The sequence below is a fragment of the Sebastes fasciatus genome, chromosome 22 (genome assembly GCF_043250625.1).
Source record: "Sebastes fasciatus isolate fSebFas1 chromosome 22, fSebFas1.pri, whole genome shotgun sequence".
NCBI lineage: Eukaryota > Metazoa > Chordata > Actinopteri > Perciformes > Sebastidae > Sebastes > Sebastes fasciatus.
Window position 1 is genome coordinate 410,789 of NC_133816.1, and position 25,683 is coordinate 436,471.

The following is a 25,683-nucleotide window of genomic DNA, read 5'->3' on the forward strand; positions in this document are numbered from 1 at the left end:
TGCCATTACTGCGGTGTCAAGTCGTAGTGACCTTACTCTCTGCTAACAGTGTTAACTGGTGACTTTCAGCCAAATGCATCTGTGATTGCTTGTAGTAACTTCCATAAATAGTTAGAATAGATATTAAACACTGTTGAGTATGTATTTAAAATGGATTAAAGTCAAATTGAAGGCTTTTACAAGGACACAGCTGCCTCCGCCATTTCTGACAACGTCAACAAACACGCCACGACTCGTGAACTCTGAGCTTTCAGAAACGTTCTACTTACGAGGTCTTGAATACCACAAGAGGGGTGGGGAGGTGGAGGGGGGCGTTCATATGGACTCTTCTGGTGAACATGGTAAACACCACCACATGTGAAGGCGCCATACAGTATATATAATGTTCAGGTATGTCGTGTTTGTCACATTGATAATGGGATGTCTGTCTCTATGTCGTGACGTGCTGACGTGCTTACGGTAAGCGTATTGCCTCATTTCCGGTTGCCTCATTTCCGGTTGCCTGTCTTTCTGTGTGCTGCTGTGTTCTGTAGCTGCTCTAGCACATCCAGGGCAATATAGTTATATACTCTTCATTACAGCGGATAATTACCCGCTACATTTATATCTACACTAGTTCTGCTTAAGCACTCACACCTCACTCCTCTTTAGAGACTTAACCACACATTTTCAGCTCGGCTAACGCTAGCTGGGCTATCGTATCGTAGCATAACAGTAGCTTAGCAGTAGCTTAGCCGTTAGCGATGGCTTCTCCTCTCCCCTGCTCTCCTGTTCTCTCTCCCTCTCCTGTTCTCTCTCCTTCTCCTGTTCTCTCTCCTTCTCCTGTTCTCTCTCCTTCTCCTGCTCTCCCCTGCTCTGTGTGTCTTATGTTTAGTTATTCCTCTGCCTCCTTTAGAGCTAATGGTACATGTATTAGGTGTAGTGCATTCGCTGCATTGGAGGCGAGGGTTAGCGAGTTAGAAGCCCGGTTCTGCACTTTAGCTTTAGCTTCTTCTGTAGTTAGCCAGCCCCTAGCCGGTGCAGACCGGCCAAGCTTAGCTTCTGCTAGCCGTCCCCCGGCAACCCCCGAGCAGCCGGGAGGCTGGGTGACTGTCCGAAGGACGCATAGTCGTAAGCTGAAGCCCACGGTTAACCACCAACCACTTCACGTTTCTAACAGATATTCCTCACTCAGCGACACACCCGCTGAGAAACCAACTCTGGTTATCGGCAGCTCCATTTTGCGGAACGTGAAGTTAGCGAAGTCAGCTGCCATAGTTAATTGCATCCCGGGGGCCAGAGCGGGCGACATTGAATCTGTTTTGAAACTGCTGGCTAAGGATAAACGTAAATACAGTAAGATTGTTATTCACGTCGGCGGTAATGACACCCGGTTACGTCGATCGGAGGTCACTAAAGTTAATGTCCAATCGGTGTGTGCATACGCAAAAACAATGTCGGACTCCGTAGTTTTCTCTGGTCCCCTCCCCAACTTGACCAGTGACGACATGTATAGCCGCATGAAGTCATTCCACAGCTGGCTGTCGTGGTGGTGTCCAGCAAACGATGTGGGCTTCATTGACAATTGGAACCCTTTCTGGGGAATTCCTGGTCTGATTAGGAGAGACGGCATTCATCCTACTTTGGATGGTGCGGCTCTCTTATCCAGAAATCTGACCAAGATTGTTGGTGGAACAAATCCATGACAAACCAGAGGTCATTCCAGGACGCAGAGCTGTAGTCTTACACACTTCTCTGCGCTTCCATTAGAGCAGTTACCCACCCATAGCTTAACCCCAAACCTAACTGAGACTGTGTCTGCCCCACCTAAATTAATTAAATCAAAAGTAAACAGAAGAGGAGTTAAACATAATAATCTAATAAAATCTAACACTAGCACTGCAATAAAGCAACAAAACAGGAGAATTAAATGTGGACTCTTAAATATCAGATCTCTGTCATCTAAAGCTCTACTAGTAAATGATTTAATATCAGATAATCACATTGATTTATTTTGTCTTACTGAAACCTGGCTGTGTCAGGAAGAATATGTCAGCCTAAACGAATCCACTCCCCCGAGTCATATTAATACTCACATTCCTCGAGACACCGGCCGAGGAGGTGGAGTTGCAGCCATCTTCGACTCGAGCCTATTAATAAACCCTAAAACTAAACTAAATTATAACTCATTTGAAAGCCTTGTTCTTAGTCTTTCACACCCAACCTGGAAAGCACTACAGCCAATTTTATTTGTTATAGTGTACCGCGCTCCAGGCCCATATTCTGAATTTCTATCTGAATTCTCAGAGTTTCTATCAAGCTTAGTCCTGAAAACAGATAAAGTCATTATAGTAGGTGATTTTAATATTCATGTGGACGTTGATAATGATAGCCTCAGTACTGCGTTTATCTCTTTATTAGATTCAATTGGTTTCTCGCAGAACGTGCATAAGCCCACTCACCGCTTTAACCACACCCTCGACCTTGTTATGTCATATGGCGTTGAAATTGAACATTTAATTGTTTTTCCACAGAACTCTCTTTTATCAGACCATTATTTAATCACTTTTGAATTCTTATTACTAGACTATACACCATCAGATAAAAGTGTGTACACTAGATGTCTATCCGATAGTGTTGTAGCTAAATTTAAGGAAGCGATTCCATCAGCATTAAATTCAATACCATGTCTCAATATAACAGAGGACTCGTATGTTAATTTTAGCCCTACCCAAATTGATCATCTTGTAGATAGTGCTACAGACTCACTGCGAATCACACTTGATTCTGTTGCTCCTCTAAAAAAGAAGTTAGTAAAACAAAGGAAGTCAGCTCCATGGTATAACCCTCAAACACGCAAATTAAAGCAAGCATCGAGGAAACTGGAAAGGATATGGCGTTCCACCAAACAGGAAGAATCTCATTTAGTCTGGCAAGATAGTCTTAAAACATATAGGAAGGCTCTCTGTGATGCCAGAGCAGCCCATTACTCATCATTAATAGAGAAAAATAAGAACAACCCCAGGTTTCTATTCAGCACTGTAGCCAGGCTGACCGAAAGTCACAGCTCTATTGAGCCATGTATTCCTACAACCCTCAGTAGTAGTGACTTCATGAGTTTCTTTAATGATAAAATCATAACTATTAGAGACAAAATTAATCACCTCCTACCGTCAACTGGTACCAATTTATCCTCAAACTTAGGAACCTTAGAAACAGCTGTACAACCTGATATATATTTAGACTGCTTTTCTCCTATCGATCTCCACAAATTAACCTCACTGATCTCCTCATTTAAATCATCTACCTGTCTCCTAGACCCCATCCCAACTAAACTGCTTAAAGAAGTTTTACCTCTAGTTAGCACCTCTTTACTGGATATGATCAATGTGTCTCTACTAACAGGCTATGTACCACAGTCCTTTAAAGTAGCTGTAATTAAACCTCTTCTTAAAAAACCCACTCTTGATCCAGAGGTCCTAGCCAACTATAGACCTATATCTAACCTTCCCTTTACCTCCAAAATACTCGAGAAAGTAGTTGCCAGTCAGCTGTGTGACTTTCTACAGAACAATCATTTATTCGAAGATTATCAGTCAGGATTTAGAGTGCACCATAGCACAGAGACAGCACTAGTGAAAATTACAAATGACCTTCTAATGGCATCGGACAAAGGACTTGTCTCTGTACTTGTCTTGCTAGATCTCAGTGCTGCTTTCGACACCATTGACCATGACATCCTATTACAAAGACTGGAACATTTAATTGGCATTAAAGGAACTGCACTAAGTTGGTTTAAGTCCTATTTATCAGATCGATCTCAGTTTGTACATGTCAACGATGAGTCCTCCATGTACGCCAAAGTTAGTCACGGAGTTCCACAGGGTTCTGTACTTGGACCAATTCTATTTACCTTATATATGCTTCCCTTAGGCAATGTTATTAGAAAACACTCCATAAACTTTCATTGTTATGCAGATGATACTCAATTATATCTATCAATCAAGCCAGACGAAACAAACCAGTTAACTAAACTTCAAGCATGCCTTAAGGACATAAAAACCTGGATGACCTGCAATTTCCTGATGTTAAACTCAGACAAAACTGAAGTTATTGTACTAGGCCCTGAGCACCTCCGAAACAAATTATTTTGAGGCCAGGGCAATGCCATCTAAAGTAACTATATCATTATATAGTTACTTTAGATGGCATTGCCCTGGCCTCCAGCACCACCGTAAGGAATCTGGGAGTTGTCTTCGACCAGGATATGTCCTTTAACTCTCACATTAAACAAACCTCACGGACTGCCTTCTTTCATCTACATAACATTGCGAAGATCAGAAATGATGCAGAAAAATTAGTCCATGCATTTGTTACCTCTAGACTCGATTACTGCAATTCCCTATTATCAGGCTGCTCCAATAAGTCTCTTAAGACTCTCCAGTTGATCCAGAATGCTGCAGCACGTGTTCTGACTAGAACTAGAAAAAGAGATCATATTACGCCTGTATTAGCTTCTCTACACTGGCTGCCTGTAAAATCCAGAATAGATTTTAAAATCGTCCTCCTCACCTACAAAGCGCTAAACGGTCAGGCCCCATCATATCTTAAAGAGCTCATAGTACCCTACTACCCCACTAGAGCACTGCGCTCACAGAATGCAGGGTTACTTGAGGTTCCTAGAGTCTCCAAACGTAGAATGGGAGCCAGAGCCTTCAGCTATCAAGCTCCTCTTCTCTGGAACCAGCTCCCAGTTTCAGTCCGGGAGGCAGACACCGTCTCTACATTTAAGAGTAGGCTAAAGACTTTCCTCTTTGATAACGCTTATACTTAAGCTGCTATAGGCATAGACTGCCGGGGGACTTCCTATGACACACTGTCATAAGGAACTTCCTATGACACACTGAGCTCCCCTCTCCTTCTGTATATACTCATGTCCCATGTCCATGTTGTTACTAACTTCATTCCTTCCCGGGAGTCCTTGTGCCTCCTTGTCTCGCAGCTAACCGTGGAGCGGGGTCACACCTGGAGTGAGGTCATACCTGGAGCGGGATCACACCAGGGAGTGAGGTTATACCTGGAGCATGGGTACACTTGGAGCAGGGTTTCACCTGGATCTTGGTGGTCTCCGGTATTGTGGCTGCATCTGCTGCCGCGTCGGTGCCTGCTTGACACCAACTGCTACCATCCCTAATTAACTACGTCTGTACGAGGGACTACCAATGCTAACGAGGGATTTCCAACACCTAATGACAATGTGGCAGCCTGGAGAATAACACTTCTCAATCACTGCCAAAGACATCAAGAGCTCCCAGCAAGCATGCTGATGCTGCAGGAACCAATGCACGGGCATCGATCGCAGGGACGTCCCACACCAATACACATGGACGTACTGAGGAGAGATGCTGGACAGTGCTGGCTTTCCGATAGTTGTATTATCACTCTTTCCATCCACCACTATTGGTTTTGTGTTATCAGCCCTACTTGTATTAGTTATTACAGCTGCTAGACTGCTATTGTGGCTGCTTCTATATCTCTCTCTCTCTATCTCTCTCTCTCTCTCTCACTCTATCTATCTGTCCCCCCAGCCGGTCTCGGCAGATGGCCGCCCGCCCTGCGCCCGGTTCTGCTCCAGGTTTCTTCCCAGTAATCGGGGAGTTTTTCCTGGCCACAGTGCGCTTGGTGGATCCTGTTGGGTCTCAAAACTATGGTGTACGGTCATAGACCTGCTCTACATATAAAGCGTCTTGAGATAACTTCTGTTGTGATTTGACGCTATACAAAAATAAATTGATTTGATTTGATTTGATTTGATGTCATACTAGTCATTTTCAGCTTCCCTTTCCTTTAAGCATCATACTGAAGGGAAACCCAGCGGTTGCTTCCTGAAGGAGTGTGTAGGTGTGTATGAGCGTGAGGGGAGAGGACACGAGAGGAGATCTTCCCAGCCAATGTGTCTGGGAATTTAACCCAGCAGAAGCCTGCTTATCCTGTTTTTACAGCACCATCAACCCCTCGGATAGTTTCTCATTTCTCTGTACGAGGAGTCACATTAGATAACACTACATCATGACAGTGTTCATACGCCTTTAAGCATGCACCACTGCCCTAAATATGAATGAGTTACACAACTCCTCAACGTCCTCCCGTGACTTTCATCATCGCGGAGGAGGAAACCAACAGTGATGTAATACAGTTTGACTTGTCATGCTTTGTCATCATTGTAGAAAAGAGAGAGTGTAGAGTAGAACTGCAGAAGAAGGAGAGAGAGATGGGTCCAGCTTTCTGCTACAAAGCATACCAAGACGGCAAGATGATGTAACAGCTCTCAATTACCCATGGTGCTTTGCTGGAAAGATGAATGAAGTCGGACATGGAGAGGGCGTCAATGAACGCGCACTCATCTGTATTCCAATCATGTGGGGTGATTCATACACAACGCCGTCCACCAAAATAAGGAAGACTGAGGGGAGTAGGAGTGTGTGTTCTTTCCTATTGCATTAATCCTTTGGCTTGTGCACTGTAAGACTTCGATGTAAATTTACAGCGAGATTCTAACAGTTACATACTGTAAAATGCTTTTACTGTATATTACTGTGAAAGCAATGCATTATGGGAGTCAGAACGCTTGCTCCCATGATCCCAGCGGTCAAGTGTAGGCTGTTTTCGAAACCGCATACTGCATACTACTGAGGAGCGCAGTATGCAGTATACAGTACATACTGTATACTGCGTTCCTCAGTAGTATGCAGTATGTGACAGTTAAAGTGATGTATTTAGCAGTATGCTAGACGAGGCTTAAGCCTTCAAACCAGCTCTTAAAGCACAGGACAAAAAAACTAACTTGTACCACTATTACAATATTATCAAAAAATACAACTTTGATTTTGTTGTTTATGTTGTGCTTGTTTACTTTATAAGATACTGCAGGTTTAAACTATTTATTCTGACAGCTCATAAAGAAGTCCGACAAACAGGATCATCAACGAGGAGAGACGGGAAATATAAAACATTCATCCACAACGTTTACTTTACTCAAACTGCTTTTTCAGTTACAGCAAAAGGACTGATCTCCCTCCAGATATTAGAGAAATGTTAAAAAAGTGTCATGTTGTCTCATCAGGAACCTCTCTGCCCCGTCAGAAGCTGCTCTTTCCCTCCTCTTCTCTCTCCTCTTCTCTCTCCTCTTCCTCTCCTCTCATCTTCCCTCGCCACTCTGCTGCTCTGCAGCCGCTCTGTGAGCGTCACTGGCCGGCTCTCCAGCGAGCTAAGCCCGCGGGTGATTGTGGAGCTTTTTAACTCGAAAAAAGGCAAATAAACACAGGTTCCTGTTAATTTATAATGGACATCTGTGTTGTGATATTTAAACAAACTATCCGTCAACAAGGAAATCAAAGCCTCTCGTCTACAGACCGGTCTCTAGAGAGCTCCAGCAGCTCATAGCGGTCTCTGAGCGTGACTACCCGGCTTGCTGGCAGCGACCCGGGCAGGCGCTCGCTGGCTGTCACGGTATTCTGTGGAGCTTCTAAACTCCGACAACGGTGGAACAAATGTTCGATTCGCCATCTAACTTCGTAAAACTGCCGATATTAATAATCTACACAGTTGATTTCTCGCCTCAAAAACTTTCAGAAGTGAATTTAGTGTTGAAATGGCTACAGAAAACGTAAAAAAGAGCAGCTTTTGGCTGCTGTTTTTATACCCGTAGCCTGTGCTGTTCCGGCGCTTTGCATTGTGGGATACAGTAGGCGAGATAGACTGGTCCGATGCATACTGGAGAATTTTTCCAAATCAGTACGTCATCCGGGTATTTCTGGCATACTGGAGATTTTGCTTTTGTTCGCATACTGCATACTACATACTACATTTTGGCCAAATCAGTACGTACTACTATTATAGTATGCGGTTTCGAAAACAGCCCCAATCTTTTCACAGTAATCTACTGCTTGCCGCTGAGAATCTCGGGAAAATAAATTAACGGCTATTTTTCTAAATTCTCGCGCGTATTTTTTTCGAGTTGACCGTTGAGCGCCACAGCTCAACAGCTCAACGGTCACTCTGGCAGCAGCAGCAGCAGCATCGTTGTTGTCCAGTGCAACTTGAGGAGAGACAGCAGCAGTTTGGATAAACACTTCTTATTTTCACCACCGCCAGTTCCATTTTGATCGTCAGACCAGACGAAGGGAAACTCCAGTGGTTACATTACGTTACTTCATGGTAAGTCAAATCATCAAGTTGTATTGTACCTTTGCTAACACAGTGCACGTTCCTCCATGGATGTACATTAGCTAGCTAACGGTAGGTCGTTAGCTATTCTTAGCTTCGTCTATATTTCAATACTCATTAGTATCACAGGTAACACACATCAGTAGTCTATCTTATATTCACGGTAGCTAGCTAGCGCTAGCTAGCGCTAGCTCGTTAGCTAGCTGGTTTTAGCTTAGTCAGCATTTAAATTCTCAATATAATTACTAATAGGTAGCAGCAATCTAAAAGGGAGACAAGGCAGTATCTATCTTGTGTTTCAAGAATGTTCAACTGTGAATTTTGCCGCCATGCATGTGGTACTAAATATGCCTTTGTTAGGCATATGAAAGTTCACCAAAACACCCCACACATCACATTTAAATGTGCTTTCCACGATTGTTACCGTTCATTTGGCAAAGTTACAGCTTTAAAATGCCATGTATATAGAGATCACCCAGATCAGAGGGAGTCAAGCTTGAGGGAAGGATGTTCTGGCATAAGGACATTAACATTAGACGTTTTATCATGCCACATCGATTTCTGTACTGTCAAATGTGACAGTTTGTCTACATTATTTTCTCACTTGAAGACTCACATTAAAGAGGGGAAACCAGTCTTATGTCCATTCACAAATTGTGGTAAAATGTTTACTGTGATATCCACTTTTTCATCACACTTGTCAAGAACACATAAAGGTTGTGTAGTTGGTAATCTTTTGAGTCAGATCAGGTCAGGTAGAGATGATGGAGAGAATACTGTTGAGCAAGCAGGGTGCTCACATGAGCATGCAGGGTGCTCACATGAGCATGCAGGGTGCTTCAAATAGAAGAGAGATGTCCTCATCTTGCAGGCAGATGTGAGTATAACTGATGTAGTTTATTTCAGATTAAGACATTGAACAATGAGTGGAGCTCAGTGTGATTTTAAAAATAATTTCTTTAAACAGGAAAATTGATGACAACTATAGTTAAAGCATTGTTTAATTGTATTAACATTAACTTAGAATTGCAATGCCTTTATTGTCTCCTATATAGGTGTCAGACACAGCGGCGACTGTGAAGACATCCCTCACCCTTCCTGATTGCCCTTGGTTGATCATTCTAGGTAAGCACTAAGCCCCACGTTTCTACATACACTGTACTAGTGCACATATGCAGAGTACTTCTATTGAGCCTGTCAGCAGGCAGTCAGAAGGTGTGGGGCAGGCAGGAAGACGCTGCTTGCCGCTGGAGTTGGAGTTCAGTTGTAGTGAGTTTCTATGGTTATGTCTTCTATATTGTATATAATACACACAACTTTACATTCTTATAAATAGATACTGATTCTGAAACAGTTGTGCATACAGAAATGGATAAATAAATATGTAGTTTTAGATGGTTAATAAATAGTTGACTATAATACATACACAGTGGGCTATGTTTTAGTTAATAAATAGTTGACTCTATAATACATACACAGTAGGCTACGGAATAATAATTTCTCTGATTCTTCTCTGATATGTAAATAGTTTGTTTAAGCTTTTCTCTCACTCTTTCTGGATTAGGGTGTTCCTATAGCTTGTAAATATGTAAATAGTTCGTTTGATATTCTCCCTCCCTTTGTAGATTTTATTTTATTTGTATTAACTTTTTTACTTGATTTCTCCTTCACTGCAACCGACACAACCACTAAGCTTTATGAAAATGAGTGCGCGATGGTGTCGCAAGTATGTAAATGGCTACCCGGATACATCAAAGAGCAGTACAGTAGATGAGTAGCATCTCGCATCCTACATCAAGAATTCCTGATATCTAGCGGAGGCTTACATTTTTTTAGAAAGGTTTTCAAATATCAGTTGGAAATGCCAATACCATACAAAAACAATAAAGCGGTAAGTGGCCACTTGATAATTCGTCAAATGGTCAATTTGGTATTCAGCCTAAAGCTTTTTGCATTGTGTTTCAGGTCCAATGATTTCCGACCAGCGCTGGATGGTAAGCATCGAGGGTCAGGTGGTGTGTGAAGGGGCATTGTCTGCATTGGGGCTTGCTGTTGTCTTCACATCCTACTACAACTTCAACCTCCAATATCAGGATCACGCTGCCTGGACACTTGAATTCATACAGAAGTAAGTTTGAATTCCATATAGTCATTTGTGTCAGATGTTTGGGCCTTACAGCTATCCTTGTATCTATCTATGTGTGATAGACATATGATCAGAGAGTAGGGTATGGAGAGTTCATTCCAAAATAAGCTTAAATGATCACTTGGATGTTTGGGTGTGTATGTGTGGTTCTAAAATATATACAAGAAACATAAAAACAGTATTAGCCTTCAATAATATTTCATATATAAATTAATAACCCATTGTTATTAGTCTTGAATAATTAAATTAAATAGATAATTATCAAAGAGTCATCAAGTTACCAAAAAAAACTCAATGTTATATTCATATTCCAAAAGTGTGACTCATAAAACATCAGGCAAGTAAGCTATATTAGCAAGAAGTATTTCACCATGTCCACATGTATCTACTCTAATATGCATTGCAAACATAAAGCATGAAAAAGAACGATTTGGGGACTTATAATAAATCAGGTATTATTTATACTAACAATATTTAGCGGTCTAATTTTAGGTAAGAGGTGGTTTGATTCACATTTGTGTCTTTTTGTTTTACCTTGCTATGCCTTGTAGAAGCTGTGTCAGGATCAACCCAGAGAGAGGGACAAAGGCACGACAGGGAAAGGTGACCAGCAAGAAGAGCGGGAAAATGGTTCATAAGAAAGGGACATCCCTGAATCCTCATGTTTGCACCCTCCTGCGGAAGCTCATGGATTTCGAGTGGGACTTTGTGTGAGTTTAACAATCACATCCCTGACTCTGTCTGTAGAGACAAACCCTCCATATCTCACTCAATTACTGAAAATCCCTTTATGTCTGTGTCTCACTTATTCACAATGTTATTTTTTATTTAATTTTGCTTAAAATGTTCAACCTGGCATTATTTATACGTTTAATAATTGACCATATTGAGCCAGCACACAGTATTGTTCAACAGTATTGTTCTGTCTAGTGAACCCCCGCAGTGTAACGGGGGAGGCTATTTCATTTTGAAACAGAAAAGTTACAGTATTTACTCAGTCCACAAAGTACAAATGTTTTAAGCCCGTCACTTACTCAGATACACTCACACATGAATTCGTTCATTCACAACAGTATTTTTATTTGTAATGGCTATTTTTGTATTTTTGAATTTTATTCTATTTACAATGTTCAACCTGGCATTATTTCTACGTTTAATATTGAAGATGTTTAGCCAGCACGCAGTATTGTTCAATAGGATGGTTCTGTCTAGTGAACCCCCTCAGTGTAACAAGGGAGGCTATTTAATTTTGAAACAGAAAGGTTATGGTATTTACTCAGTCCATGGACTCAGATATTCATACACAGTCAAATATACACCCTCACTCAGTCAGTCAGATACACACACACACACACACACACACACACACACACACACACACTGTGTCTCTTACTCACTCACAACTCATCACACCATTTTTATTTGTAAGAGCTTGAGTATTTGAATGTTTTATTTGGATGTTATTTTCTGTCAAACTCAGGTTATTATAATAAACAAGAATAATATGAATATGCCATGTTGTTGTGTTTATTGTTCAAAATTGTTATTTTTCATTTGCTTGTTAGTTTTTATAGATGCTTAAAATACTGTAATTTGTGGAATTATTACAGGAAATTATTGGACATTTTGATTACAAGTTACTGTATTTCTCTGATACAGTAGAGATACTGTAAATTGTACAGTATCTTGCTGGTGAAACTGCAACCAATAAATTACTGTATTTGGAATTATTACAGCAAGTTACTGTATGCTTTGATTACAGTAAGCTGCTGTATTCTTTTGATACAGTACAGATACTGTAAATTGTACAGTAACTTACTGGCGAAACTGCTGCCAGTATTTTACTGTAATTTCTGAAATATTACAGCAAATTACTGTATGCTTTGATTACAGTAAGTTGCTGTATTCTTTGATACAGTACAGATACTGTAAATTTTACAGTAAAATACTGGCAGCAGTTTCTCCTGTAAGTTACTGTAATTTTACAGGAAAAAGTTTTACAGTGTGGGCTTAACAATGAATAAAGAGAGAAGAAGAGACGTGAAGAAGAAAGAAAAGGTTGGCAGAGTGCAGAGTGCGTGGACCGGCTTGGGAGTTTCCTGCACTAAAGGTGTGATGATGTAATTGGAGCTGAAGAGACGGAGAGAGAGAGAGTGAGCCAGTGAGAGAAATAAAAAAAAATTTTCCTGACAAGGGAGGTTCGCATCACGCCAGCCAGCCAGAGAGTCACGCACCCATTTAGCTGAGAAAGAAATTAATCTGGAAGACGAGGCTATTATCATATCCAAGTAGAGCAGCAGTTCATTAACTGCAGAGCCGCTCCAACAGATTCATATTGATAAGAATATGATATAAATACTGTATACTATTTAGGTATTAAAGCTAGGTATCAACTTTGATAGTTAACCTGTTTTGTGCAGATACAAAAGATAAAAAGTCTTGCTTTAGGTTGTAGCACAAGATCTTCCTCAACAGATTAGAGTCACCCTGTTGGTATGGAAACATATGTATAAAATGTCAGTTACACCTTTAAGGATTTTAGGGGGAGGAAAAAGTCTGTCACGAGCTGTCTTTGAGTCACAATTTGATGCACTGTATGTCCGACCACCACATATTCACATCAGTAATAATAATAATAATAATAATAATAATAATACTAATCGATTAAAACAGTGAATCGCGATTAATCGCACATTTTTTATCTGTTCAAAATGTACCTTAAAGGGAGATTTGTCAAGTATTTAATCCTGTTATCAACATGGGAGTGGACAAATATGCTGCTCTATTCAAATGTATGTATATATTTATATTGTAAATCAATTAACAACACAAAACAATGACATATATTGTCCAGAAACCCTCACAGGTACTGCATTTAGCATAAAAATATGCTCAGATCATAACATGGCAAACTGCAGTCCAACAGGCAACAACAGCTGTCAGTGTGTCAGTGTGCTGCCTTGACTATGACTTGCCCCAAACTGCAAGTCATAGGCAACTCCTCTGTAAAGGGGAGACTCGTGGGTACCCATAGAACCCATTTACATTCACACATCTGGAGGTCAGAGGTCAAGGGACATCTTTGAAAATGGACATGACAGTTTTCTTCGCAAAAATCTAGCGTAGGTTTGGAGCGTTATTTAGCCTCCTTCTCAACAAGCTAGTGTGACATGGTTAAAGAAATTAGTGGCGTTAAAATTAATTTGCGTTAACGAAATTGAATGCGTTATTATCACATTCAATTTGACAGCCCTTACAAAATGCAACATTATTTTTAAAATATACTAAACTTAAAAAATGTGAAAGAAGGAAAACAAAAAAATAAATAATCTTCTCACTAAATTTTTTCTTATGTAAAGCATAAATATAAAACCATAATATGATAAAAAAAAACAATAATCACTGAAATTATGAAACAAATACAAAATTGTTAGTCTACATTTTTTTTTTTTTTTTTTTACCATAAATGCACAAGATAAAAATATTATTTTTGATAAGGATCCCTTAAAGGCCCTGCTCAGGTTGAAGGTTAGGTGGGGCTCTGTTGTGAATAATATGAGATGGTCAAACTCTTTGTGCAAAAAACAATAATTTCCCCTCCCTGATTGATACCAAATAAATATTAATAAAACACTGGTGTCACAGTGACATCATTAATCTTTCAAGGAATATTTAATGATAGGCAATTAAAATGTACCATTATAGTATCATTATAATATTAATATTCCTCTGAGGACTCTAGTTTGCTGTTACATGTGATTGTCCTTGTTTCTATGGGATACTTATGAATAAAAGACTAAATTAATAGCAGCTCTTCTTATTCTGTTAAAGTCATTAGAACTTCAACATCCAGCCAGTATGTAACAGCAGCCTGCAGCACACCAACTGCTGTGGTCAGCTCCACATCCAGCACTCTCATGCATGGCGACACATACGGGTATGCTATGTGTGTATTTGTGCGCGCGTGCACGTGTGACCCTCGTGATTAATGCAGTGGGATACCCAGCAGCGCTCCGAGATTGCATAAGCACCATCCTGCCGTATAACTGGTGTGACTGGCTGCGGACACATGCACGATGCAGCATGGAAATACGCGTAGCTGGGGTTCATTCACACCTGCAATATGTGTGTGTGGGGGTGGGGGGGCGGTCAGTTACACCTTTAGGGATTTTAGGGGGAGGAAAAAGTCTGTCACGAGCTGTCTTTGAGTCACAATTTGATGCACTGTATGTCCGACCACCACATATTCACATCAGTAATAATAATAATAATAATAATAACACTAATACAAACATATAAAGAAATAACATGATAAATGAAACGTTTCCTTTACTGAAGATGAATTTATGGATTCCTTCTCCCTCTCTCTCTCTCTCTTTGTGATTCACACACCGACCATGATGACGGGGACCGGAGGAGCGGACACATCTGACGTCAGACGAGGAGAATGACAAGCGCGTCCAATGAGGGGCCGAGGATGTGCAGCGCGAGGACGGAGCTGCAGACAGAAGTCTAATAACCATGCCAACCGAGGAATATAGCGCGCGCCGCTGACTGGGGAGATAGAGAGGGGGGGAAACCCTGGAAGAAGAACACATGTAATATATATATATATATATATATATATATATATATATATATATATAATATATATATAGAAAGTGGATAAAGCGCAAGAGAGTCATCCTGGTTTCCTGCAGGGGGAAGAAGAAGACAAGGAGCGGGTAATATTCTCTCTTCTCTTATGGTCTGTGTGGCGTGGTCTCCCCTCCATCCCTCCATCTCTCCATCCTCCATCCCTCATCTCTCCATCCTCCATCCCTCCATCTCTCGCGCTGGCTCAGGGACTGCACTGCTGCAGCTGAATGAAACCGATCCAGGTATTTCTTCTCCTCTCTGCTGCTAAAAAACTCTCTCCAGGCTGCTTTAAGAGCTCGTGACGGGGTCGTGGACGCTCCGGGGTGCACGATCTCCCGGTGCTGCAGGGGCTTTCGGTGGTGGAGGTGGTGGTGTAGTGGTGGTGGTGGTGACCTTCCCCGGCCGTTTGCAGTCATTGTGCGCGTGTGCGTAACTGTGCATGCACATGAGCATAAAAGAGAGAGATGAAATTTAAAGGGGGCGGGTGGTGAAGGGGGAGGTTGAGGTGGGAGGTGTGTCGGAGAGGGGAGACATTTTTTTTTTTGTGAATGGAGCTCCACATCCTTTTGGCGCGAGCGCGCGCGCGCTGGCAGCTCCGCTCCGGCTCGGCTGAGCTAAAATTAGCCTCTTGCCAGATTCTTGTGTCTGCGTGCGGCGACGGTGTTTGCAGCATATGTGGAGCAGGATCCGAATTAACGAGGGTCTCTGAATGCAAACTGGCACTCACGTCTGGGCACGCGCTTCATCCACGCCACCCACCGGTGGACAGCAGCTTTACCGCCGCGCCGTGCTGTGCCGTGCCGTGCCGTGCCCCAGGACGTCATGCACCATTTTTAGAGATGCTCTAAAAATAGAATAGTGTTGATGATGGTTTTATTGAACATCTTCAGTATCCGGAGTCTTATTGGTGAGAATAATCCACATCTAAAGCTCTGCTTCTGGTTCTGGGTCGGATTCTCATTCTTTATTAGTTGCTGTGTTTCTTGCTTTGGAGCCAGAATGGAAGAATGAATGTCCCTCTTTCTGTGTCCACACCTGCTATTGTGCTGCTGCTAATTACCTGTCAGCGTGGTGCGTGGGAGCTGCTGGTGACGTGCGTGCCTGGGGTCAAGAGCATGGTTGTTTTCATGAATGAATGAATGAATGAATGAATGAATGGATGGATGGATGGATGGATGGATGTCTCTTTTGCCCCTTTATATAAAGGGGATAGATGTTAACTCCCTCCTTTTCCTTGTCCTCTTCCTTGCATCCCTCCTGTTTTGTCCTTTGTTTTCCTCGTCTCCACTTCTTCATCCTTTCTTTCCATAACCTCCTGTTCAAAATTCTTCTCCTCCCTCCATGCGTACATTTTCTTTTTTCCCTCATATCTTTCATCTTGTTTCAACACTTCATTGTTGCCATTTTATGAACTTTTACCCTCCTCACTTTTCCCTCAACCTCTCCTCTCTCATCCCTCTTTCCCAACTCCCTCTGGCTTTCTGTTGTGCATATTTTCTTTTACACATTATCGAGTGCAACTTCCGCCTTTCCCTCCCTCCTCGCTGCTCTTTTCCACCTCGGTTTTCCTCTCCTCTTCTTGTCTTTTTTCCATCCTTTTTTAATCTTCTTCCTTCACCTCCTTCTTGCCTCACTTCTTCCCCCTTCCCTTTCGTACTTCCCTCCTTTCCCTCTCTTGTTTCTCCAGCTATGATTCTCTCCCTGGCCGCCGTAGCAGCCATGAGTAGCGGCAGCGGCAGCAGTCTCAACTCCTCCTCCTCCCTCGACCCCTTCGACTCCTCCACCTCCTGGAGCCTCGCGGAGGACCCTTCCAACTCCTCCTCCGAACCTGTCGTACGAACTCTGACCCCTGACCTCCAACCGGCGACCACAGCTGTCGCTCTCCAGGAAGTCAACCCCTGGGATATCGCGCTCTGCGTGACCGGGACGCTTATCTCCTGCGAGAACGCGCTGGTGATCGCTGTGCTGTTCTACACGCCGACGCTCCGCGCCCCGATGTTCATCTTGATCGGGTCGCTGGCGGTGGCGGATCTTCTCGCCGGCCTGGGCCTCATCTTGAACTTTGTCTTCACCTATTTGATTGACAGCTCTGTGGAGTTTGTGACGCTTTTGTCCGTCGGACTGCTCATCTCGGCCTTCTCGGCGTCCGTCCTCAACATTCTCGCCATCACGGTGGACCGTTACCTGTCGCTGTACAACGCCCTGACCTACCACACTGAGCGGACGGTCACCTTCACCTATGTGATGGTGGTCTTCATCTGGGTGTCATGCCTCGCGCTCGGCTTGCTGCCAGCGCTCGGCTGGAACTGTCTGAGGGATGAGTCCACGTGCAGCATCTGCCGGCCCGTCACCAAAATCAACGCCGTGGGACTCGCCGTCACCTTCCTCCTCGTCTTCGCCCTCATGATGCAGCTCTACCTGCAGATCTGCAAGATCGCCTTCCGCCACGCCCAGCAGATCGCCGTGCAGCACCAGTTCGTGGCCATCTCCACCACCAAAGGTGTTTCCACACTGTCGGCCATCCTGTGTGCCTTCGGGGTGTGCTGGTTGCCGTTCGCCATGTACTCCATCGTGGCCGACTCCAGCTACCCCGTAATATACACCTACGCCACAGTCCTCCCGGCCACCTGTTGCTCTGTGATCAACCCCATCATCTATGCGTTCCGAAACCCGGACATCCAGAAGTCGCTGTGGATGGCGTGTTGCGGGTGCGTCCCGTCCAACCTCTCTCTCAGACCCAGGACCTCCAGTGACGTGTAGCAGCGAAGGTTGGTTTCTGTCTGGTGTGATGCTCGACGCTGTCAGGATTGTAGGAGGGGAGAAAGAGATCAGGAGATGAAAGGTTGAAGGTCATGTCAGAGGAAAGAGATTTCCTCTACTCTTCATATTAGGGCTGGTAGGCTGATGGCAAACGTACGGGTCGCCACAGTAAAAGTGGCGCTGGAACATGGCGAAGGGAGGACAGTGCATGGTCAAAAAAAAGATAGAGATAATAAAGATCATGTGGCTTGGAGAAAACCAACAGGAGGTGAAACCAACTGCAAAAACCGGATTAAGGTGTCCGGAGGAGGTGGAGGGTGCGACCTCATTTCGGGTGCGAGAAGCGAGGCCTGCTTCTCAAGAGTAGCATATATGTGGCGGCGGATTTAGGAAGAAACATCCTAAACTCTCCATAGGACCTGAGCTTGGGCAGCACTGCATGGTTATGCAATCAGACGGAGTGAAACAGTCTTAAAATACTGTGTTTGAAATGAAGTGGATAAAAATACAACAAGCTAAATATACACAATGAATGACCTTGAGTATTCTCAAAGAATTATCTTTGCAGTCAAACAAGAATTTTTCCTCCCTTGAAACACATTTTAATGTTCCCTTGATCTGATGCAGATTAGTGAGTTTATAGACAGAGAGGGTGCAGCGATAATGAACTCTTATGTGCTGATTAGATGATCATTAACGCTGCTAGCCTGCCAACGCCCGTTTTCCTAATGCCAACAGCACAATGTGCATTTTGTCAAACATGTTTCAACGCATGAAGTTGGTGAGAAATTACCTCCTCAAACATTCAGATCTAAAGGCTCCTAATGCATAGATAGAACCCCATCAAAACCTAGAGAGGGATTTCCACATTTGTGCTGTCCTTGATGTGATGAAATCAACTCTGAGAAAAACGGGTTTTCTCAGGCAGCCGCTGCGCCGTGACTGTGAAGCAGAGCGAGCTGGATTCAGCACCAAGGACAGCGCCACTGCAGAGCGCTGCCTGCCACCCTGGGAATGCTCTCTGCTGCGGGGGGAGAGCACTGGAAAGTAGGCTACGCTGTTCTCTACACCATCTTGATAGGGAATGTGAGAGAGGGGCTTTAAAGGGTCATTCCAGCATCATTGCTCATTTGCCACACATTCAGTGTTGATTGAGTTAAAGGTATTTTAAAATGCTTTTTGCTATAACTTTCACTATCATTCGTGTGATTCAGTCCTGAAAAGACTAGGTTAATGATGTGTCTAATTTGGCCAGTAAAGGTGGTACATGTCCACGGGGGCGTTTTTAATCGCGAGGGATCGCCTTGTTTCCCAACAGTGGACGGTTGATGGGCTGCCACGAGACACAAGGCACCTGATTGGACGAATGCTTTCCCTCGCGGGCTGCTGCTCCCAGCTTTCAAACCGAAACCAACATGGCGGCTCGTTTGGAATCTTTCTTCTCCTATATCATAAAAATAGTTCACTGAAAAGTGTTTCTGAAAAAATTGTATGCGAGAAATAATCCATGCAGTTGCTGAATCTCTTTATTTTGGAACGACAACATTTAGTGTAAAAGTTTCTCGGGAGTTTCCAGAGGAGGCGAGTCGCGCTGCTCAACCCTGATTTGCATAAAGTAGCCTAGACCTCAACGTTATGCAAATGAGGAGCAGCCAACTTGACGCCCCGTGCATTCACGGGTGCTTACATAGAAAATGAATGGGAAGCATGGAAAGGACGGAGGCTGTGGACCACCAGGAGTCACTTCAAAGTGTAGCCAATGTCAAACAAAATGCTTTCACCAGCTATCATAAGTGAGATTAAAGGTGCTATTGATAACAACTAGATGTTGCATTCTCCCTCCCCCGTTCTATTGCATTTACTTCACAACAAGCCGTTGCCGGACACTCACCGTCAATCTCAGCCCAGGCACTCAGCAGTTTGTGAAATAGTCACAAAATTTAATGTATTGATTTGTGTACATAGAAACAAATTTCACATTTTTTTTTGTGATCGAACACAAAATCGATTTGTATGTAATCCACGTAACTGTGAACTGGGAAGTATAGAGTGCAACAAACACAATAAAAAAACACACACACTTTCATTCAGGAGACCGGTGTTTGTGTCCCGTGTGAAACCAGAAGTCAAAGTTGATTTATTTGCCACATAAATTCCATACTTAATACACCACTTCCCAAGTTATTTTAACCCAAACTGCAATCTTTTCCCAAACCTAACTAAGTAGTTTTGTTGCCGTTACGTAACTTCCGTACTTAAGTTACGCCACTTTCGGAGTTATTTTATCCCAAACCACAATCTTTTCCTAAACCTAACTAAGTAGTTTTGTTGCCTAAGCAGAAATTGTAATGTGCGTCACGTGTTGCTGGACATTCGCAGGAAAACGCACGAAAGATACGTTGTTGAAAGGTGTGCTGAGCATCACGATAAAAAAGGGAAATTAGTGTCTATGTACACGAATCAAATAGGTTAAATTTTGTGACCATTTCACGAACTGCCGTGTCCACAGAGATAAACAAAACATTAATTTTTGACCCTTCAAAATTTTTAAAATTCACAATCAGAAAAACTACTGGCTTCTCCTGAAAAAAATGATTTTTTTTCAGGAGAAGCCAGTAGTTTTTTTGGCACCTTTCTAAAGGCGCTGTAGTTGAATTATGTTTTCTAAATATTACATAAGAATGTATCAATAAGACCTTCAAATGGTAAAGCTTCTTTTTACACATTCATGGCTTTAATTTGAAGTAATTTTCAGAAGAATTAAGGTAAAAATGACACAAAAACACTGAAAATCATTCTACAATGAAGTATAAATGACTCCAATCATGCTCAAATTGTCCTCCAATATCCACATGAGGTCCTATAGCGCGACTGTGACCCTGTCCTTTCTATCCTCCGTCGTTCTCTGGCCTCTCTCGTATCTCAGCAGCAGAAATTATGCATGAGAAAAGCAACGTATGGCCCAGCTAGTGCCAGTAAAGCAAAGCCTTCTGACATGGGTAAGGTGAAAGCAGTGGATGTTTTTCAGAGGCAAAGGGGGCCTCAACGTTTATCTGCATCCGCGTAGCTTAACGCCTTTACGGCTCTAAATTTAGAGACATCGTTCTAGCTCCATTGCCCGATTGATAATCCATTAGCTAGAGCTGAGCACAATCCATATTGAATAGGTAATTTTTCATCTGGCTACAGTACATCCAACAGTTGAACTTCTGTTCTGCAAAAACTCCTCAAAGCTAGACTGGAAAAACATTTCCATGCTTATACTTGGTCCCATGGTTGGGAATAAATCATATATTCAGGGGAAATGGCCAAATATGAACAACATGTACATAAATCTACAATAATGCTGTAAAACACGAGCATCAGATGGTCTAATATCCTCTGGCTTGTGCTCCACGCCTTCCATTTTCACTTGCAGCCTGTCAGCAGTAGCTGGATATTCACTGCACACATGCCGCATTTAAGAAGCGGCGCAGCTCTGCCCCGCGGCCCCTCTGAAGGCTTGGCGGGGTTAATGAGAAGCGAGAGAGGCGGAGGTGACGTGGCGTGAAATAGAAACGTCCAGACGAGACGCGCTTTAACGTAACCTCGGGCCACGTCCACTAACGCACCCAATCAGGACAGAGCCATTCCCCACTGAGAAGGGCATCATGTAAGTTAAATCCAGCTAATAACATCTGGGTAATAATGGTGCCGTAATGCACAGAGGGTGTAGTGAGGACGACCTCTATCTACGGAGGAAGTCACTCACTCAGAGACTAAACTATAGCATGCTGCTAATATCCATATGTGGGAGGCGTTGGGACAATAGTTCATAGAAACCGTATAGGCTATAAAACTCAACTCAATACTAAAAAAACGACAGGGAGTCACCTCCAAATCCAACGCTTTCTACCAAATAAACCACAACGATAAACGATAGCAAAGAACACTCTGAAAATGGCGCTCAGGAGACGCAGGATTCTTTTTCTATGGTGTAAATTAGAGTAGAAGTGTTTCCTATTTTTCAGCAGCAAACAATCAGTTGTTTTTGCAGCAGTTGTTAGCAGAACAACAGCTCCTCTACTCTGTCAATGATTTTATTTGAAATGTCTTTTTTTTTTTTTTTTTGGCCTTATTGGAACAAATACTCCTTTGCAATAATGTCCAACTGTATTTTGCTGTGTACAAAATGCCACAATGGAGACAAAGGGAGAGACAGATAGACAGAGGTGGTGGGCTCTGAATGGTTTGGTAAATATCTCAAAGCAACAAATAGCACATTGTACTGTATTTGAGGGGAATATTGCCCGGCTGGCTGGGGTTTTCCAAAAAACATTTCAGCAGGAGTGAATAGTGGAAGTAGGACAAACCCAAATATAAAGCAAATGCTCTATTTCCATTTATAGATGGTGGACTGCAGATAGTTTTTCTCTCTAAAATGAGTTTTTTTTCATGTTGGCAGTCGTTTCATGCGTGTTAGATGTTTATCTGAAGGTCACAGCTGTTAAACAAGTCCACCACCTCCTTCTCCCCGTCTCTCTCTTTTTGCTCAATCATTTACGGTTAAAGACTTGCATCAATTATTAAGTGAAATACTTTCAATTACTCTGAAGCTGGAAGCACGGGATGGATGGAGTTTGGTACTTTTGGTGAACTGCACCAGACTAATCGATCCCAGAGAGATAATTAAATTCATTTCACGTAGGAATCTGATGCAGATCCTATTGGCACACAGTTCTCCTGTATGCACAATGATGTGTGAGACTTGCTTAGTCAGCAGTGTTTGGAGATGCTAGATGGGACACACAGATTACAGATTTTAGGTGTCACATCCGGTTTCTAAAGCAGCCTAAATGTAACATGCATGGAGAATCTGCACTAGCTTGGCTAATGTGTCGCTCTGTTTTACCTCCCTATTAAATATGAATCAAAGTCAGATTCAATTAGGATCATGAACCAGACTTGGATTGAGCAGTTTTCATGGGAAGTCACCAGCTTTCTGATGTTTCAAACTGTCTTGGCCCCAGTTAAAGCTAACTCTTAAAATGGCTAAATATATTTCAATGGGATCGGCACGATCAGTGGATTGTCTCAAAGGGGCAAAATAAATCAGTGGTCTCCTAAAAATCACGTTCCCATACAACCAAACTGCACTGTCAATTATGTTTCGAGAGAACGTATTTTCTCCCGAATTACATTTGTATTTGACAAATCACGAATACATTTCATCAAAGTCTATGTAAGTCTAAGTCGAGAGAAGGTCTGGTTAGATGAATGGGTCAAACACAGGACCATCACCCAGGAGACTGGTGTCTGTGTCCTTCGTGAAACCAAACGTACTTATTTTAACCCAAAACCATGATCTTTTACTATACCTAATTTTTGTCTAAGCCTAAACCTATTTGAGAATGCAGTTTGAAGAAGTATTTTCAGTTCAGAAACGTTGAGATTCAACGTATCCATAGTTTGCGGAAACGTCCAATGCCAACAATTTATTCCGGCATCTGGGTTGGCCGGAGAGTCTGAAAGGGACAAATATTGCATCTTATTAGCTATTATCTACTTTTATTTAACTCTCCACTGTTGGGAGTATAAACTGACCGTTAGCTCTTCAATAACTATATTGAATGAAATGACATACAATCCAGAACACAAATACCAGGGGGAGTAAATGGCACAGTGCAGAGAACATAGAAAGAATCTCAGAGTTATTATGACTGACAAGCATGTTGCCGGCTGGCTAGCGTGTTAGCAGTTAGCTCACCAAGCATCTAGAACCACATACTTTGTGAATATTTTGTTGTAACACTTTCGTGTGTGAAATGGCGACCCATTCACACTCCAAACTCGTCAATGATTGGTCAGCGCCCCTCAATGTCTGATACCGACGCACCGAGGCATCCTTTAGCATCCTTTAGCATCCTTTAGCATCCATTAGCATCCTTTAGGATCTGTATAGGATGCCACAGACTTTCAGTTACTCTAATATGAACCCTTCCGCGTCTTTATTAGACAGTCAGAGCAATGGACGTAATATAAAGAGTGGGAAAGTCTGCATAGTGAGGAGGTTCGATGGATGGATGTTTGGGTCCAACAAACACAGGACTTTCACTTTATATTTATCATAGTTTGCAAACAGTAGCAAACTGACTTATTTTACATACCAAACATCATTTCAACCCAAACCACGATCTTTTCCTAAGCCAAACCAAAAAGCTGTTGCATAAGTGAACTTAAGAAAACCAACGTTGGAAGTTTATTTTGAAAAAACACTGTACGCATGTAACAAGTGGAAACTGCACATTTCCTGTGAACACAGAAGTTTATTTTGAAAAGACACTATGCATGTAACAAGCGAAAACTGACATCCAAGAAAAGAAATGTTGAGTACGTTTTCGGCGATTTTGGAAATACTTTTTGGTGGGTATTTTTGGTCCTTTGGCAGTAAGATGACAACTATCTGGCATTTGTCCAGGTTGAAACAAACTATATTTGATCCAAGTCTGGAGGGAACCATGAGCCCCAAAATAAAACCACAAATCAGCCGTTTCATGAGCGCGCTGACTGAAGTGTTAAATCCAGCATTGCTCAGCTGGAAACTAGAGTGACTGAACAGCTGATCTGAGGTCAGTGTTAACTCCAGCAGCATCACACAGCTGTATTTTAAACTGACGGTCCCATCTGGCATGTCCACCTACTGATTGTTTTAACAATTAATAATAACTCATCTGTGAATATGCCACTACTCAGTCAACCATTCCTGGGGCAGGAGTGGAGCGACCACTCACTGTGTGTGTGTGTGTGTGTGTGTGTGTGTGTGTGCGTGTGTGTGCGTGTGTGTGTGCGTGTGTGTGCGTGTGTGTGTGTGTGTGTGTGTGTGTGTGTGTGTGTGTGTGTGTGTGTGTGTGTGTGCGTGTGCGTGCGTGTGCGTGTGCGTGTGTGTTCTCCCCCCGGGATCATAGCCAATTGTAATGAACCATAACTCAACCAACTCTCACTGTAAACACAAACACACACAGAATGGTTTCATCAGCCGCTATACAGGACTATAATTCAATTTAAAAGAAGAAAAAAATACTGTACTGAGTGTGTGTTATTTTTATTATGCAATGCTGTATAGAAATGTATATTTTTGTAATGTTCATCAGGGCATGAGTTACATGGTCGCTGCTGTGAGCATGAGTTTGTTGTGAGTGTGTGTGTGTGTGTGTGTGTATGTGTTTTCTTCCTCTTATTCTGTGTTCTTCCTATAAACAAATGTCAAAAGTTTCTTTGTGGGGGGGAAATAAGTTGTGTGTCGGATATGCTGAAAAAGTGCCATATTTTTCGACTTTCTAGTGTCTTATTTTTTGTTTGTGTACATACATGTTTATCAGAGGGGTTATTCTCATTGTGCCGTCTAAAGTCGTCAGTTTGAGTCAGTACAGACGATTAGCCTGTTGTCAGGCTATTAAATAGGCGTTATCGTCACTATAAGCACCATATATGTGGGTCAGTAGTAAGTAGATTTAATCATCTATTCACATGGTAGATCATCGAAAGAAGGTATAAAAGCACACGACAGTGACCTCTAGCGTAGTAATTAGGACAGGAGCAGAAGCAGAAGTCGGGCACTGTAGTGTAGACAGTAAAAAACTCCATATGAGGTGGAAGTTAGGGATGATGTATGAGACACCGAACACAGGGTTTTCACCCAGGAGACCGGAGTTTGCATCCTGTGTGAAACCAACAATGTGTCGCTGACTATGTGTTTGTAGTTATTTTAACCCACAAGACGGTGTTTTTCCCTAAACTTAACAGTTTTTTTTTACCAAAACCTAAAGAAATTGTAGTTTTGTTGCCTAAACCTAAAAAATAAACCTTTTTTTTTTCCTAAACCTATAGAAGTTGTAGTTTTGTTATCTAAACATAAAGAAGCTTTTTTGTTCGTGTTCCAAACGTAACGTTTCATT

General features: G+C 42.4%; 2 protein-coding genes across 3 annotated transcripts; both read left to right on the forward strand.

Moving 5' to 3' along the window:
- Positions 1–473: 473 nt before the first annotated feature.
- Positions 474–2,429, forward strand: LOC141760843 (uncharacterized). The gene has a single exon (XM_074623935.1). The coding sequence runs from the start codon at positions 744–746 to the stop codon at positions 1,683–1,685; it is 942 nt and encodes a 313-aa protein (XP_074480036.1). The 5' UTR covers positions 474–743; the 3' UTR covers positions 1,686–2,429.
- A 12,159-nt stretch (positions 2,430–14,588) lies between these two features.
- Positions 14,589–20,309, forward strand: gpr185b (G protein-coupled receptor 185 b). 2 transcript variants are annotated; one of them, XM_074623959.1, is made up of 2 exons: positions 14,589–15,075; positions 16,677–20,309. In XM_074623959.1, the coding sequence occupies exon 2, from the start codon at positions 16,679–16,681 to the stop codon at positions 17,747–17,749; it is 1,071 nt and encodes a 356-aa protein (XP_074480060.1). In that variant the 5' UTR covers positions 14,589–15,075; positions 16,677–16,678; the 3' UTR covers positions 17,750–20,309. The 2 variants fall into 2 exon arrangements, with proteins under 2 accessions (XP_074480060.1, XP_074480059.1); XM_074623958.1 differs by lacking the exon at positions 14,589–15,075 and adding an exon at positions 15,496–15,896.
- The last annotated feature ends 5,374 nt before the right edge of the window (positions 20,310–25,683 follow it).